The sequence below is a fragment of the Antechinus flavipes genome, chromosome 1 (genome assembly GCF_016432865.1).
Source record: "Antechinus flavipes isolate AdamAnt ecotype Samford, QLD, Australia chromosome 1, AdamAnt_v2, whole genome shotgun sequence".
In the NCBI taxonomy this organism is placed as follows: domain Eukaryota; kingdom Metazoa; phylum Chordata; class Mammalia; order Dasyuromorphia; family Dasyuridae; genus Antechinus; species Antechinus flavipes.
The window spans coordinates 137,412,373-137,431,432 of NC_067398.1; the positions used below are offsets into that span (position 1 = coordinate 137,412,373).

Consider the following 19,060-nt stretch of genomic DNA (forward strand, 5'->3'; position numbering starts at 1 on the left):
TATAAGCAGAACCAAGAAACCATATACTCATAGATTACAAAAGTGTTAATGGAAATAATAACACTAAAACAAACTACCTGCTGGGAAACTGAATACACTAGTATAAGCTTAAAGAAGAGAGAAGGCCCTCTTCTCTCATCCCCCTTCTTCTTTTTTATTTATTAATAATATTTTATTAAATATTAATTTTAAAATAAATCTTAAAATTTTTATCAATATTTTATTAATAAATTTTATTTTATCATTAATTTTACTGATAAATATTATTTTGTTAATTATTTTGATTAATTTTTATTGATAGATTTTATTAACTAGTATTTTAAATTTAATTTTATTAATAAGTAAATCATTTAAGTATTTACTGTATGTCTGCTACTATTCCTTCTAAGATGTTGACATTCCTTTTTTTTTTAGGTTATGCACATACAATCACGTTAAACATATTTCCATATCAGTCATGTTGTGAAAGAAGAAATAGAAGAAAAAGTAAAAACCATAAGAAAGAAAAACAAAAAAAGGGAAAATAGTATATTTTGATCTGCATTCAGATTCCATTATTTTTTTCTCTGCATGTAGGTAGCATTTTCCATCACAAATGTTTTGGAATTGTCTTCCATCATTGTGTTGTTAAATAGCGCTAAGACTATCAAAGCTAATCATCACATAATGTTGATATTACTGTGTACGATGTTCTCCTGCTTCTGCTTACTTTATTCAGCATCAGTGCATATAAATCTTTCCAGATTTTTCTGAAATCAGTTTGCTCATCATTTCTCATAGAACAACTATATTCCATTATATTCATATACCACAATTTGTTTAGTCATTTCCTAATTTATGGGCATTCGCTCAACTTCCAGTTCTTTGCTACCACAAAGAGAAATGCTATAAACATTTTTGTACATGTGGGTCCTTTCCCTTTTTTTATGATCTCTTTGGATTCCCATGATTCTCTGCAAAAATGGATACTCATGGGCATAGAACACTAAATGCAATAGAAAACTTTTTCTTGGCTAGTTTTGCCAAACTTGTTTGTTTTCCCCTTTAAAAAATTCTTTGTTATAGAAAGACCAAAATCAGAAATAGAGGTGATATCAAAAAATAGCAGTAGAAATAAAAATTTATAAATGACAACAAACCTATCTAAGGGAACAAAGTTAAAACCATGCTAAGTCTAGCCATAGTTCATTGAAATGTTAAATCCAAAGGGGGCTGGAAAAGAATCAGGAAAGTATGGATCAGTAATGAAACCAAAGACAGGAAGTCAGCATGGAATCCGGGCAAACACATGAAAAAGGGAAGCATTAGGCAGCACTGACAAGTTGTTTTATTCCATGTTGTTTCCCTAATTTAGATGATTTTTTTTATAGTAATAATATGCTCATTGAAACCTATTCTTTTTTTTTAAATAGTTACTTTTTCCAAATACATGCAAAAAATAGGTTCCAATATTCACTTTGGCAAAACCTTGCTGAACCCTATTCTTGATCTTCAGCTTTGGATCAATACCATTCCTTCTCCTTAGAAGAAATCCACAGAGTTCAAGGTCATGGCTTAGTGGGATAACCTTGGTGGAAAGCTGCTCCCAATTCCAGAAAGTTACATTGGGTTCTCATATCCTCTCTTCAGGTCTGTAAGTCTGCCTGTGTTAGGTACAGATGGTATTGAAGACATTTAATGTCTCCCTATATGTAGGTTCCTCTTAAACATATATTCTTTTTAACCATATTCAATTATTGGGCAGAGAAGGATTCCATAGATTGGGGTTGGGATAGTGAAGACTAAAGGGAGGGATATTGAGTAGGTACAGAGTAAGGAGCGTAGGACTCATCATCAGTGATGGAAAAGCTACTGGTTATCTTTTCTTCCTCCTTTCCTTCACCTTCTGCCCTCAAGCCTACATCCTGGAGATCTTTCCCACCATCTACTCTACCCCCCTTCCCTCTGAGATTACTTTCAGTTTACACTGAATATGTCTTGTGTGTGTGTGTGTGTGTGTGTGTGTGTGTGTGTGTAGGTGTGTGTATGTGTGTACACATAGACAGATAGATTTTTCTCCCTATAATATCTGGCACATAGTAGGTGCTTAATAAATGTTGGTTATTAGAAAATGAGGTCCTTGACAGTAGGGATCATGCTTTGTCTTTCTTTGTATTGATAGTAGCTGGCACAAAAGAGCTAGAAAAATACCTATTGACTGACTTTTCACCAGGAAAACCTTGTTGGTCCCTAGGTTATGGAAATAAGAGTCAGACAGGATCTCTTCAGGACTCTGGTAGTTGACCTTTCTTTTGTAGACTTTTGGTTGCCTGAAAATATTTTGCAAGTTGGTCTGGGCAGCTTTCAGCTCACTCAGATACAGAGTTGAGTAAATACAGAGAAATACTGGGGATGGAATTTATATTGTTCATGTAAAAAGGCATAATTTGGGGTTTAAAAGGCAAATTACACTATTTTAAATATATTTTTCTTTATTTCATTAAATATTTCCCAATTATATTTAAAATTTTTTACAACATTTATTTTTTAAAAATTAGGCTCTGTGGAGTAGCTAGTTGGTGCAGTGGATAGAGCATTAGCCCTTAAGTCAGGAGGACCTGAGTTCAAATCTGGCCTCCTAGCTGTGTGATCCTGGGCAAGTCACTTAACCCCAATTGCCTCAGCAAAAATAAAATAAAATAAATAAGCTCTGAAATGTCTCCCTCCATTTTATCCATATCCTCTCTCTTGAGAAGGGAAGCAATATAATATTGACTATGCATATGAAGTCATGTAAAACATATTTCCATACTGGCCATCAATCCACATTATTTTCATAGATTCTATGGTAAGTAAGGAGAGGATCGCCTAAGATATCTAATTTGTAATAGTGTAGTATATAGTGGGCAACAGGCATGGAAAAGTGAACTGTGGCACCCCTGCCAACTGGTATAGTAGAATAAATATCAAAAAAAAGGAATATCAATTTCATACAATGATGGCTTTCATGGTTGTATTGTCGTGCAAAGGTCCAACTTCTCACTCTTCTGACAAACAGTATTGGAGTGCTGGTGGTTTAGCTGGAGTGCTAAACCTTTGGTTTAGCAAATCCCTTCTAGCAGTTCCTTTTCAGAAACTCTTGCAATCTCTGGCCTAGCCAATGAGTAAATCCAGTCAGCTGTAACAGGTGCCCCAGGGACAAAGTTAATCACAAAATTGCACAGATGGGGATAAACATCTCTGCTTTACAGCACTAAAAGCATAGTCTAGCCCACTTGTGTCAAAGAGAAAAAGGGGCCGTTGATCCATATATCTGTATATATGGATCCTTGTGGGGCATATATTAACTTAGATTTAAAATCTAGTTTCACTTACATTTTATTGTATTTTTAAGGCAGTGGATAAAGTATGGAGCCTGGCGTCTACAAGGCCCAAGTTCAAATCTGGCTTCAGACATATGGGATCACCAAGTAAGTGTCTATTATTAGAATTACAGGTAATTCTATTTAACTTAATCCACTGGAGAAAGAAATGGCAAACTACTCAATATTTTTACCAGTAAAATCCACAGTCAATCACAAAGAGTTAGATGTGACTAAACAAATGAACAACAAATTGTATTTGCATTTATTTTGTTAAATATTTCTTAATTACAGTTTAATCTAATTCTGGAGCACACTTAGAATGTGGTGGGCCACATGAGTCAGAACCATAATATGACACCTCTGGTCTTGCATTTGGCTCAGGTACTGACTGCAGAATTCTGCTGAGATGTGTTTTCATATCCACTCAACACATGTCTTCTCAAATGGGTTTCCATCCTCAGTTTTTCTTCCCCATTCCCTACATGTATCAAGGGCCCTCTGTGAGTTTACATCTGGGGATATAAGGCAAGGTGGCTAGATAATCTATTCCACGTAGTGCTTTAAGTGATGCTAGGAGAAATGCTAGCCTGAACTTAAGTTTACCATGAATACCACCAAGTGGGTCCATAGCAATCCTAGGCAGGATAGAAGGAGGCAAGCTCCAGGTGGACTGAGTACTTTTCAATATTCCCTATCTTAAATATGCAGGAGTCTGGTCTCCTGGGTCATCAACCAGGACTAAAGTGAGCATCCAGGAACATTTCAACCATCACCAGGCACATACAAGGTTCTAACTGTAACTCTTCATTCAGATTTGAAATTGGGCTGAAATAAGGCAATCCTGAATCACTGGAAAAAGGGGTATACTTGTCTAAACACAGTAAGGAGATATAACAAGAATACAAGCCTATATATTACTTGTTGACTAGGGGAAAAGGGCGGAAGGAGAAAAATTTGTAACAAGATTTTGAAGGCTGAATATTGAAAACTATCTTCGTATGTATTTTGAAAATAAAAAGCTATCATTTCAAAAAAAGAAGCATCACCATAAAGAAAGGATAACAAAGCTATATAGCAAAAATGACTTAGTTTCTCTGAATGAAGCCTGTTTTATCTCTATCTGGAAATATGTCTGGTCAGTATGTCATTAAGGCTTGGTGACTCAGACATCTGCCAAGTCTAAAAGGCACTGACTATATGGGGCTAGGACCTTAAGTTCTCACATCAGGAAGCTGCTTCAAGGAAACTGGGAAGAATCAGGGATAAGGAAAAGGAATAAGGGAAACTGAGTCAGGAAAACACTGATTCTGTCACAAACGGGCACTTAATTTTAGTTAAAGTGAAGAACAAATCCAAAAAGTTGGTTGAAGTTTCCCCAAGTCCCACAAAACTGGGACTGACAACACAGTGGTAAGGATGTTTAATTTTAAGAGTCAGGAACAAAAACGATAAGTCTGGGTTTGGATGGAAAGAGTGACTGGTCAGTTTGTGGATGGCTGGGTAGCAGGACTGAGGTGACCTGGTACCTTCTGGGCTGTACGGACACATACTGAGCTACTTATAGACATGATGAGCAAATGCTGGAGGGATCACTATACACTACTGGATAGCCTCAGATAGGTTCGTGGCTATATCCATCTGGGCTACTTCACCACAGCCTGACCATTAGAGCAGGGGAATCCTATCAAGACCTGGCCTAGGATCGAGAAAGAATGGAGATAATCTACCATAGTCCCTGGCTCCTTAGACAGCCTGTAGTTGTTTTTTAATGGAATTTGTGACTTTACTGATTGATATAAGGAACACCTTCTACCAAAGCAGACTGACTGACTTTACAATGCAGCCTGAGAGAATCGCCTGGAGGCACTTGGAGATTAACAGTGACTGGCCCATGATCCCAAAACTCTAGGACTCAGGCCTTCCTGATTCTGAGGTTAGCTGTCTCTCCCCTGCGACATACGTTGTTCATTTAGTCACGTCCAACTCTTTGTGATTCTGTGGATCACGCTGTTCACGGGGTTTTCTCGACGAACAAGTTGGAGTGATTTGCCATTTCCTTCTCTGGTAGATGAAGGCTGACAGAGGTTAGTTAAGTGACTTGCCCAGGATCACACGGCTCCAGGCCCAGCACTCTAGCCACTGAGCCACCTAGCTGCCTATGAATAAAGAATGGTAACTTCAGGCTAAAGTGTGTTTCATAAATCTCATGAAATCCTCCATATTGTCCAATAAGGAGTGTTTCCCATTAGACAGCAACTGGCCCCATGGGCGGCACATCCTTGTCAGATGAACAAAAGCTACCTTGGATTGGGCTGTGAGAATGTCATGAATCATCTGCATTTATCTTTTTAAATTTTTTAAATTTATTTTTTAAAAATTATTAAAATTCCTTAAAATTTCTGCCTAAGACAGAAACCCCAGAAGGTAGCTTTCCTTTCTAGTGAAAGGATCCCAAGAGCAAGTTGTACTGCCAATAGAGAAAACAACTAACTCCATTAACTCCATAACCATTCAGTCCTTCATGAGATCCTACAAATGTTCCCCAAAGTGTGGCTGGTGCTCAGGTCTTCTCTGGCCACAGCATCATGGGAGACTCAGGAGCCCTGCTGCTGTCATGGGGGAGGAAAGAGTTTATGTAAGTGTGAGTGTATGTTTGTGTATGGGGAGGGTGAGAAATAAAGTTATCAATCACTGGCTAACAGGGTCCCAACCTCTGAGAGCTTATGTGTGCCAGGGATTAAGGGGAATTAACAGGGAAGAGCCCTCCTAGGGAGAGAGCATACATCAAATCCTAATCACAAAGAACAAACAGAGGTTATACAGGGTCAAGCCAGATTTCACTAGAATACCAAATGCAATGAGCAACAGGGGGCAAGGGCAATGTGTTTGTGCCAGTAGTTCCCAAACTGGAGAGTTACCATGGAGACAGTGGAAGCCAATACATTTCCAAAGGGAGTAAGCAGTAGACTTAGTGATATGACAGACTATCTCCTGACCCTCCTGCTCCAGATTGGTTTCTTCCACTCTTCATTTAAAAAAATTTTTTTAATTAAAGCTTTTTATTTTTCAAAATATACATGGATAATTCTTCAACGTTAACCCTTGCAAAATCTTGTGTTCCAATTTTCCCCCCTTCCCCTATCCTTTCCCCTAGATGGCAAGTAGTCCAATATATGTTAAATATGGTAGAAATGTATGTTAAATACAATAGATAATTATATAATTATTTTGTCACATAAGAAAAATCAAATCAAACTGGAAAAAAATGTCACTTCATTTTTTTTTTTTTTTTTTTTTTGCATTGGGATTGCTGTAAGACACAACTTTAACTGGCAATGTTTTCTGAACCTTAGTTTCAGAAAGATAGGGTGTTGGAGTAGAAAGAATATTAAATTTGGAGTCAGAAGTCCTGGCTCCATTATTATATTATATTATATTATATTATATTATATTATATTATATTTCCTTAGGATTATCACCCATACATCACCATCCATCCCTGAGCCTCAGTTTCTCCATCTGTGAAATGATGGTGTTGGGCTAACTGCCCCTCCAAGGTCCCCTCTATCTCTAATAAAGTGTTTTAATAAGAAAGTAAGAAAGGAAGTCTCTCATACCTAAGAATGAAGATCACCAGAATGGAAATTAGGAGACGTGAATTTTAGCCCTAATTCTGTTCTACTCACTCACAATATAACATTGGACAAGTTGCTTTATCCTTTCAGATACTAGTTCTTCATCTATAAACATAGAAGTACTGTATATGATATACTTCCAGCTTAAACACTGTAGGATTCTATGTCTGGACTATCATTAGACATCTATTCACATAACAACAATACATAATTTCCAGGAGGACAAAGATTTTGTACAGGTGACTGGACCCATCTACTTCTGTGTATGTTGTAGTCATTAATTTTGTCTCATCAAGCTTTGAGTTATAGAATCTAAGACTACTGAGCGATGCTTAAGTGTAATTATTACAATTAAGTATAATTATTACAAGTCAGTTGTCTAAGAAACTGAGTTTCAGTTGTTCTCTCTTGTCTTCAAATCTGTGAATATTTTCCTATGAATTATGAGGCAAATGCTTAGTAGGTTTCTTAAGATTTCACTATAATATATATAATCAATGAATCTGTAAGAAGAGGAAAAAAATTGACAAAGCAACTTAGTACTGCTGAATCTTAACTCCTTTCACAATTATAGTGAACACCACCCCCAGATAGCAACTGATTGCTCACCATTTCTTTCACGGGTGCTATTTTTGCTTCATCAGTGAGGGAGATTGGGCAGTTAATAGGTATTTACTACTTACTTTTTGATTAATTTAAGCTAAAATGTTCTGGATACCTTTACCATCACCAATATTACTAAAGAACCGACTCTACCATTTCTTTTACTGCTAAAATATTATCCAGCTTACAGAGGCCTGTAGCAGACACTGTAAAAGGGATGACTTTAAAAAGGGATAAAGTTAAAAAGTGGGTGGCAACTACAGCATTATTTGACACAGGCCACGAAACCACAAACATCAGGAAAAGATTAGTATTTCCATCTGCTGGCAAAAAGGAGACAAGGGAACAAAGGAGGAGAATGGGAAGGGAGGGAAGAGGAAGAGACTAATTATCCACCCGCAACACAATAGTTAAAAGAAATCCACTTTGCTGACAAATACACTATATATTCTCAAACATAGATCCTATGTAATATACATTACCATAGTATTAAAATTAAACTCAAATGTCTTCTTTGTTAACATGTACTTTGTGGTTTATCTCTCTTGATATTCTTTGTGCCTTACCTCCCAATAATTCTTTTCTCCTACGACTTTAAAGTTTTGGGGGATTTCTAGAGGAAATATTTTCACAATTTTCCTCAAACATCATTTGCACTGTTAGCCATCCCTATTATTTATTCCCATTATTAAAACCTTACTTTTAGGGCCAAAAAAAATAATTAAGTGCTGGAAGGGACCTTACATAATATCCAAATTGCCTCTACTTCCTACTATTCTTACTGAAAAGTATCCTCTGAGAGGCTACCAGTGCATGACTGACTTCTTCATTTCTCAATCCCATGATCTTTTTTTTTTTCTCTCTGATATTTTTTCAGCTTTTCACACTATTGGGCACTCCCACCCCCACCCCCTGGTGACTTTGTATTCCTTTGGCTTCCATAACCCTGTTTTCTCTTCTTTCCTCATCTACATGTATGTAACTTTTCTATTCAGTCTCTTTTTGCTGGATCATCATCCATGCCTTATCTTCCACTCCTTGCAAGGGTCCTCAAACTACAGCCCATGGGCCAGATATGGCAATTGAGGACGATTATCCCCCTCATCCAGAGCTATGAAGTTTCTTTATTTAAAGGCCCACAAAACAAAGTTTTTGTTTTTACTATAGTCCGGCCCTCCAACAGTCTGAGGAACAGTGAACTGGCCTCCTATTTAAAAAGTTTGAGGACCCCTGCTTAAAGCATGGATGTCCCCCAAGGTTCAGTACTGTACTATTCTCCTTTGTCTCTACATTCTCTCTCTCTGTTGGCAATTTTTGGTCTTTTTACCTCCTTTATGCAGACAATTCTTAAATTTAGATATCCAGCTCTAATCTCTCATCATCCAGTTTATCAGGAAGAGAGGATTAAGGGAGTGAGAAGGCAGGAGGGATTAGGAGAAGATGAAAGAAAAAAGAGGGAGGAAAAAAGGAGGAAAGAGAAAAAAAGAATGGGGAAAATTCTAGGAGAGAAGAAAAGGAGAAAAAGGAGAAGAGACTAGGAGATGACAGAGAGAGGAGGGAGAGGAAAGAGTAAAAAGGAGGAAAAAAAGGTTAGGAAGAAAAAAGAGAGAAGGGAAAAGGGAGAAAAAAAGAGACTAAGAAAATGAAAGGGAGAAAAGGGAGAGAAAAAGGAAAGAGGCTAGGAAAAAAGGAGAGAAGGGGAAAGAGAGAAGGAAAAAGAGACTAGAAGAGGATGGAGAGAAAGAAAGAGGAAAGAAAAGGAGAAAGGGGGAGAAGGCAAAATAAATCCGAGGAAAGAGGATAAAAGGGGAAGATATAAGATGGGAGGTAAGGAGATAAATGAGAAGGTAACAGGAACGAAACTTTAAAATAAGTATGAACTTATTAAGAGAATTAAGTTAACAGCTATGACTACAAAGATACAAGAAAAAAATGTATTATTAGTATAGGTTTCTTTACACCAGGTATTAAGTGTCACTTGTAGGTATCAGAGAGCAAAGAGATTTGTGAGTGTTTGCGTGTGGTGTATGTATGTGCATTTAGCAAAGGCCTGTTGACTGACTGTGAGAATAAGGAGGGAGTCTGCAGATGTCCTTGCAGGTACACTGGGGCCATCAAACCCTGAGGCACATCAGAAAAAACATAACCTGGAATGCCTCTGATCTGATGGGATTTGCTAAGAGTCATAATATTTTCAGGGCCACAAATCACAAGGTAATGAAAGGAAAAAACAAGTTCTATAGTTAGTGGCTAATGCTTCCTAGTAGAACTTAAGCTCAAGGGCACATATCAGGGCAAGCCGGAAAGGAGGAACTGGACAGAAAGGTTGGCAACAATAAGGAACACTGGGATACTTAAAACACTAATAATATAGCAGTATGTTAGATACTGCTAACCCTGCCAGCCTTGACTCCCCCCTATCTCTGTCTCTTTTCTCTGCTGGAGAAGTTAAAAGAATATAAATTAACTAAAAACAGGAAAACAAAAACAAAAAAAAACTAAGGTCAAAGAAGATCATGGGAATGGGGGAGGAAGGCTCTTAGAGATGAATCAATTTGCTTCCTCCACTGTATCAGCTCCTTCTATACTTCAGGCTCAGCTGAGCTGACTGCCTAATTAAGTCTTTCCTAGACTACCTTCTTCCAGCCTGTATTCAGTAATTATGAGTATCATGACAGGTTCAATTAGTATCTCTTAAAATACTTTCCCCTAGCTACCATACCACCATCCATAAACCTCTTAATTAGAAAGTGGCCTTGTTTGTTCCCCATATACAATACTGGCATCTCCCCTTTCCATGTTTCTACACCCGGTCTCCCTCGGCTAGGAATGTCCTCCCTTCTCATTTCCCTTCCTTAGAATCTCAGTTTCTACAAGTGTTGTCTTCCATGTCAGGGCTTCTTAAGTTTTTGTGTGACCTCTTTTGGTCCAAGAAATTTTTAGGCAAACCCAGGCCTATTGTTATATAAAACAGATAAGCAAATAAAAAATTTACTGATAATAAATCATAAAGAAATTAATTTTCAAACAACTCTTGACTTACATATAATTTTACCATTCATTAAAGATGAAAGCAAATTTGCATACTAATGAAATGGATGCGCTTGTTTAATTTTACATAAAGAATTAAATCTTGGTGGAATGTTTGATACCTTTTCTGTTGTACAAATCTGTCACAACCCCCACATTCAGTTACATGACTTCATATGGGGTTGTGACCCACAGTTTAAATCTTTCTTTATCCCTCCAGATACCAGTATCTTTCTTTCAGCATTTACCTCATATATATCATGTGTATGTTTATATATGTGTGTGCTATCTCCTCCAAGAGAATGCAAGCACTTTGAGAGACAAGAATTGCTTCATTTTTGTTTCTGTATTCCCAGCACATGATAGATGTCTATAGACTGAATGACTTTTATGACATCACAAAACTTCATCATCAAGACCTTACCACATAATTATTTTGGGGAATGATTGTTATTTTTTTTAATAAAACAATAAAAAGATAGGTCATTACATTTTCATTCACCCCAATAAAGTATTATGACTCAGCACTTAATACACTCAATAGACTTGTAGACTGAATGACTTTTGCGACATTACAAAACCTCACCATCAAGACCTTACCACATAATTATTTTGGGGAATGATTATTTTTTTCTTATAAAACAATACAAAAAAATAGGATATTACATTTCCATTTACCCCAATAAATTATTATGGCAGCATTAAATACACTTAATGCATTTGATACAAGATGTTCTTCAAAATACCCTGTGATATTTAGAAACTAATGGTTTAATAATTTAGCCTTGACAGCATAGTAGGTGAATGACAAGCCCATAAGATAGCAATATGTAGCTTATATGTGCCATGCACGGTACTAGGGGCTTTGCAAATATTAATTAATTTATTCTCACAAACCCCCAGGCAACAGGTGCTATTATTATCTGCATTTTACAGATGAAATTGAGTTAACAGAAATTAAGAGACTTGCCCAGAATTAAACAGCTAGGAAATGTTGATGACCACATTTGAAATTGAGTCCTCCTGATTCCAGGTCTAGCACTCCATCCACTGTGCCACCAGTTACTTCTAGATAAGAGCTCAAACTCCCCTAGCATCAATCTTCCAGCACCCATTTGGCCACATGGTCACTTGAGGAATTCACATAAGTGCGCTCAGAGCAGCCCTTTTTCTGTGTCCCAAAGAAACCTTCCTGAAAAAGGTAGACGTCAATGATCTACCCCTTCTCTATAGCACTCAAACAGCATTTGCACTGCACAAATTTTCAAATGACTATAGGCTGTTCTGTGCTCTACTTTCCGCCTATCTGTCCTGAATATGACTTGTTTGTACATATCTGTTTGTCTCCCTCAGTAAGTTGTAAACTTCAAGGGCAGAAACTTTCTTTTCTCTCTCTTTGTATCTCTAGTATTTAGCACAATGCTTGGTCCATAGCAGAGACTTAATAAATGTTTACCAACTGACTTTTTCTAATTATTTTATGCACATCAGTCTTTTCTTCCTGATACAAATAAAGATAGAGCCAGGTACTTCAGAATTGGAGATGTTTAGTCTAGAGAAGATTAGACTTACTGGAAACAGGATAGATGTCTTAAAGGATCTGGAATTCATGTGAAATAGAGATTAGACTTGTTCTGCTTGGTCCCAACAGGCAGAAGTAGGAAGAGGAAGTTTCAGAGAAGTGGATTTAAGTTTAATGTCAGGAAAAACTTTCTAACAACTGCAGCTATTCAAAAGCAGAATGAGTTATCTCAGGAAGCAACGGGTATCAAAAGCTGGGTGACCTGACAAGGTATATTATAGAAGAAATTCTTGCCTGGGATCCATTTGGGATAATGTGATTCTAATAATAACAAAAATGATAACTAACATTTTTACAGTACTTTATAATTTAGGAAGTATTTTTCTTATGAAAAGTTACTAATATGTAGAAAAATCCAAAAAGGCTATGGGATGTCTTGAAAGGTAATGAGTTTATCAATAGTAGAAATATTCAACTAATGCCTAATGGACCACTCATCTGACATACCATATTACTTCAGGCAGAAGTTAAACTAAATGAAGTCACCTGGTTATTATTTGTGACAGTTTTCTCAAGGGGTTTGAAGAAGAAGGTTCCTTCCAACTATAAATTTAAAATCTAATGTTCCTATAAATTCTAAAATACACTTCAATTCTTGTACTGAGAGGCAGCTGATGTTTCAGTGACAAAACATTGGATCTGAAGTCAAAGAAAACCTAAGTTCAAATACAGCCCTAGACACTTCAAGTGCAAGTCACTTAACCTCTGTCTGCTCTGTTTCCTCATCTATAAAATGAGGAATAGCACTTACCTCCCATTTGTTGTGAAAATCAAATGAAATAATATCTGTACAGTGTTTTGTAAATCTGAAAGCACTATATAAACAAGGTATTTATATATTCTCTCCACCACTAGCCATCACCCCAGCCAGTACAGCAAAATGGCAGGCACAGTAGGTATGGAATAAATCCTTACTATTTAGATTAAGGCTCAAGTTCCTTCTGAAGTCTTTAAGCAGCCTAGGGGACTCATTTACTGGGCAAATCTCTTAATTGTGTTTGCCTCAGTTTCCTTATTTTAAAATGAGCTGGAGAAGGAAGTGAAAAACCACTTCAGTATCTTTACCAAGAAAACCCCAGATGTAGTCACAAAGAGTCAGGCACAAATGAAAAACTGAACAAGGGGGGTTAGGGTCCATTTCCCCTACTTACCAAAGCCTTGCATATTCCTAGAGCCAAAAAGACTTCCTGGAAAAATCTGGATATATGTGACTTGGGATCCCTAACAGTGGACATCAATAACCCATTTTAGTCATTATTCTTCTTATTAGTGGTGGGGAGGAATGTCTTCTCCAAGTACTGCATATTTACCTAAGTCTCTTAGATGAAGTGCAGGGAGAAGTGCATTGTAGACAAATGATACGGGTTCAGATCATGGTTCTACCATCACTTAATAGCTGGGTAACCCTGAGCAAGTAACATAACTTCTGTGAGATTCATCTATTTCATCTGTAAAATGGGGATGACTCCCTCACAGAGCTGTTTGTTATAAGGACAGAATGAGATAACGGATGGGAAAGTGCTTTGTAAATTCCAAGCTGCTCTATACATTATGCTTGTTTGTTTTTTTTCTAGCTTCATTTCATTTATTTTTATTAAAGCTTTTTATTTTCAAAACATATGCATGGATAATTTTTCAACACTGACCCTTGCAAAACTTTGTGTTCCAAAATTTCCCCTCCTCCCCACCCCTCTCCCAGATGGCAAGTAATCCAATATACATTAATGTTTTATTTTTTATTGCATTTGAAGCATCAACTAGAATAAAGCCAAAGCAACTAAGGCTGTGCTTCCATTCTGAGTGGCTGATACCCCCTTAATCTCATGACATAATGTGGTTTGTATTACAACACTCATTTCTCTTTGCGAGTGCAGAACTGATACTTCCTCATCTCAGTCTCACACTTGGTGCCTCTGCCAACCATATGACCTGCTCCCTAAATACACAGCCAACAAAGGCAATGGGGAAGCCAAAGACAAACGGAATTCTGCCACATCAGCCTGAGCAGGGGCCGCTCCAAGGTCAAAGGTGGGCATACGGTAAACATCTATTGCTTTTGTTCAACTTCACGTTCACTCAAACAGCATTTAATTTACATCTTTTCCTTCTACTGTTTATTCAATTCACAGGCCAACAGTGAGAACATTTCAGAATTGAAAAGTAAACACATCAAGAAAGGAAAAATATATTTCCCCTTAAAATTCAGTTATCTTTTTAATCACAATAATCATTCATGTTTATATATAGCGCTAAGGTTTCTAAAATGTTTTTCTCACAAGAACCCTGCAGAGTGGGCAGTGTGAGCATTATTAATCTCGTTTTACAGTCATTTCAGTTTTGCCTGATTTCCTATGACTTCATTTGTGTTTTGGGGGGCATATGTCCTAGGGTAGTTTGCCATTTACTTTTTCCACCTCATTTTACAGATGAGGAAACTGAAGCAGACAGGGTCAGATGACTTGTTCAGGTCACAAAGCTAGTAAATCTCTGAGGGGGCCAGATTTGAACTCAGGAAAGTCAGTCTTCCTCACCCCAAACCCAGCACTCTATTCACTTAGCTGCCTTACAGATGAGGAAGCTGAATTATAAATAAATCACACAACTTATTCATAGTTGCAGAGCTAAGACCTTTTAAAGTCAGAATTCGAACCTGGGTCTCATGACCCTTAGCCCAGAAGTCCTTCTACCAGATCACAATGCTTCTCTATGTGTGATATAAACCCTTCAGATTTCACATAACTCTTCACATAAGAATGCCCAACAATAAAATCACATGAAAGCATAATCTGTCTAGTGATACAGGTTCCCAATGTGGCTGGAAAACCAACTAAATCCCTTTTGCCCCTTTTAAAGCATTCTTCTTAGCATCATAGAATCTTAGAACTAGAATGGACCTCAGAAAAACTCCACCTTTTACCATGGTGCAATCATTGGTAGAACAATGGATTTCTAAGCAGAAAGATCTGATTTCAAATCCAGCCTCAGACACTTACTGTGTAACCCTGGACAAAGCATTTAAACTCTATGTGTCTCAATTTCCTCATCAATAAAATGGGAATAATAATAACAGCAACTTCCCAGAGCTGTTGTGAGGATGAAGTAGGATGTTATTTGTAAAGCAGTTTGCAATTTTTAAAGAGCTATATGAAATTTAGCTACTATAATAATTAACTGTTCTTAAAATTATAATTAAACAAAATTATAAATAAAAATATATATAACATAAAACATTTAAAATTATAATTGTTATAGCAACTAGAATGATGATGGCAATGATGATGATGGTGATGATGATGAAGAAAAAGAAAATGGTAGCTCAGAGAAGTAAAAAGATTTCTCCAAGGGAAGTTTGTTTAAATTGGGTAAAAATCTGGCTATGAACTGTATCTCAACCGTGACACATGCTCTCTCCATACTTAACCATCCACGTTTGTTTTTTTTTTTTTAAATAGTGCCAAACCACCTGCCACTAAAAACAGACCTCAAACTCTCGTTTTAACTATTCCATGCCATAGGAAGTCTTCTGGTTTTAAGATCATCATCCTTACAGATGGCAAAGAGACTGCACCTAGTGAGTTCTAAAAGCATGGGAAGGAGGAAGAGGGACAATGGCCGAGTACCATTCCCCAGCTTCCATCAGAGTAGGGTCACATCAAGTCAGGGTACTTACCATCTGTTGTGTAAATGCAGAAACATCCCGGGTGTCACTGTCCAGTCTAACGAGCCTCCCAAGTTTTGGGGGGCTCAGAACTGTGAAAGTGACTGTTCGGTTTCCCACACTGTCCCCATCATTGGTCACAGCTTTCAGGACGTGAGATGTAATGGGCTTGGTGGAACCTAGGAGACAAACCAAGATAAAAATGTAGACTACGTAAGCCGGGCCATGTTAGTGCTCCCTCTAAAAAGCCCACACTGGATGATCTCGACCGTTCTCTCATTCTCAGAATCAGGAAAAATATCCTTTTGCCTCTGAAGAAGGTATCTCTGTTCCAGTATTTCAAGGAGTTGTGATTTCATCAGTAAAGGGACATCACCATCCTTTCTGTATCTTACTTACTAACCGGCATTCACACCTTTCAACAAACAGCCCAAGGTTTTAGCCACTTTCTTCCTTTGTACAAGTAACGTCCCTTATGGGAATTGTACACACAGTAGGTGCTCTACAAACACCTGTTGACTAACCTTAATGCCATTAACAAAGCTTTTAAATGATAGTCTAGGTTCATCTATTTCATTAAAGCATTTTAATTCAAGGGAGCAAGTGTTTCGCGCTGGGTAGGGATGGCCAGACTTGTTGCTTAAATCTAAGAGCCTAAACAGGACAGAGGCTATTATGCTACAGGTTAGATGGGGGCTGGAGCTTTCTAAACATTTCTCAGTCCTCCTTTAAAAATGGCATTTCTGAGGGAGTTAAATGGGGATGGGGATTTTATTAGATGGAGAGTTAAATTCAGGGGATGGAGGCCGGGAGTGAGGACTGGGAATATCACAGGCTTGGAAATACCCCTGCTCTCTGCTGGTTAGAACCTTCACACTAGTTCGAGCTGCCTCCTGAGGCTTAAACCCTGGGATCCACTGCCATCTGCAGGCCTTCAGAATGGATGGGGGCAAGAATTGGAAAAAGGTGCCTTGAGGAGGCAGGCGGGAGGCAGGGCAGGACCACGTGGCTCTGTGCCCCAAAGCCAAGTTTCACAAAGTCAAAACAGGTCTGAATTCTATGCTTCCTAAATATCCACCCAAGTCTTTACTCCAGTCCTAGGAATTATGCAAAAGGAAGGACACCAAGAGAATCAACCCACTTGTATTTTCCCCTCTGTCTCCCTATCACACTAATTGTTACCGCAATCATCAAGTCAGGACAATTGATCTGCAGGGCAGGGGAGGCAGCAGCTGCTGCCAATAACCTTGATGAGGGCACAGCCTCTCCCATCCCCCATCCCCAAGCTGCCTGTAGCAGCCTGTAAAAGCAGAACTCCCTACGTTTCTTGGCAGGGGTTTCTAAAGCAGTCCCTAAGCTATGGAGCTGACACGGACATGTGCAGCATGTTTCATTATGGTGTACCCTCAAGGAGTTATTTTATTTTATGTGAACATTTATTGAATAGTCAATCATGTTATTCATCAAGCTAAAGAAACTAAAATAGCTCTGATTTTTATTTTTAAAAATTAACTGTGCTTTAAAAAAAGTTTTTCTCTGAAATTGAACCCTTCCTTTAAAATTCAGAACAATCTTTTCAGTCTTTTTTTTTTTTTTAACTAAAAAGAAATCCTTTTACCTGTTTCTTATGCTCCTCTTTTCTTCTCCCATCCAACCCAAGGGAAGGAAACAAGTATTTAAATAGGCACCTACTATGTGCCAGGCACTATTTGATCCTCACAAAAGCCATGGAGGTAGGTGCTACTATCATTCTCATTTTACAGAATTTGAAGCAAAGAGATGAGAAATGACTTGTCCAACATCATACCACCAGTAAGGTGTCTGAGGTGGAAACAGAACTCAGGCTCCCCTGACTCCAGACCCAGGGCTCTAGCTACATAGAGATCCATCTTTCTGAAATTTAAAATTTAATTTTTTTTCCTTGTTTGTACCAACCAGAACACCAGGGCAGCCTAGAAATACAGGTAGAAATAAAGGATAATAGAGAAATCAACAAGGGGAAAATGTCAAGTAGAAATTTTTTTTTCCTGCCTGGCTGTAGCAAGTTGGAGAGAAGAGGATGTCTGGGCCTGGTTCCAATAGGATCTGGATTCTGACAAACAGAACCACCACCTAGAGCAGGTAATACTTTCTCTGAAGAATATCTAGAAGACAGTCTTAGCATGTCCAAACTGCAGGGTGATTCTGTCCCTGGAAGCACCTCTTTCTTTGTCTTTCCTTAAAACTTCAAAACCATTTGGGGCAAATAAATGTGAAGTGAAAAAAGGAACTGGGGTCTCCAGAACCTGCTGAAGTCACTCCTGGAGATCCCCATCATAGCTAGAGGGCAAGTCTTCCTGATTCTAGGTCCAAGGTGGCTAGAACCTGCCCTCTAGCCTCCCAGTTGATGGCTAAATGGATACTAAATGGGAATCTAGAACATTGCCAGATAGACGGGATGTAAGGGAAATTCATCTTTCTCAACAGACAGCACAAGATTTAGTCACTTTCTTCTTTTGTAAGAATAATGCCTTTATACTGGATTACTTACTGTCTAGGGGAGGGGGTGAAGTAGGATGTGAGAATGAAGTAGGATAATATTTATAATACTCCCTCCGAAAGGAGGGAGAAAAATGTGGAGCTCAAGGTTTTGCTGGAGTGAATATTGAGAACTATCTTTGCACATATTTTGAAAATAAAAAGCTATTTTTGAAAAAAAGGCCTTTTATGGGAACTGTGTACACACTAGGTGATCTGAAAATACTTGTTGACTGATTGTTCTTAATGCCATATCCTGCAAACATTCCTTGGAGGGCTTAACAGGGTAAGTGAGACCTCTGTGCAGTTAAAGCTCTAGCTTAGACAAGGGGTTCTTAATATCTGTCTATCTCCATATATGCATATGCATATGTGTGTATATATATATATGTACATATATATATATATAAATATAGAAAGAGAGAGAAACAAAAACAGAGAGAGAAAAGGAAAGAGAGAATGAGGGGGGATTGTGTCATAGATCCCTTTGGCAGTTAGATAAAGCCTTGGACCTTTTCTCAAGAAAATGTTTTTAAATTACTAAAAGAAATTCTAATTTTTTTAAAGATTAGAGGAAATAAGGAAAATTTTTTTCCCATTCAAATTCACAGTTCTCCTAAATCCTAAAAAATCCCAGATTAAGAAGCCCCTTTTTTAGAGAATTTGTTTCCTCGGGTGTCTTTTGCTATGT

General features: G+C 37.8%; 1 protein-coding gene across 1 annotated transcript in view; it reads right to left on the reverse strand.

Moving 5' to 3' along the window:
- LOC127557382 (chondroitin sulfate proteoglycan 4-like) overlaps window positions 1-19,060 on the reverse strand; it is a 61,649-nt gene that overhangs the window by 12,219 nt on the left and 30,370 nt on the right. Inside the window, exon 6 of the mRNA XM_051990721.1 lies at window positions 15,865-16,031. Coding sequence (XP_051846681.1) covers window positions 15,865-16,031 — 167 coding nt within the window. The remainder of the gene's footprint in view (window positions 1-15,864; window positions 16,032-19,060) is intronic.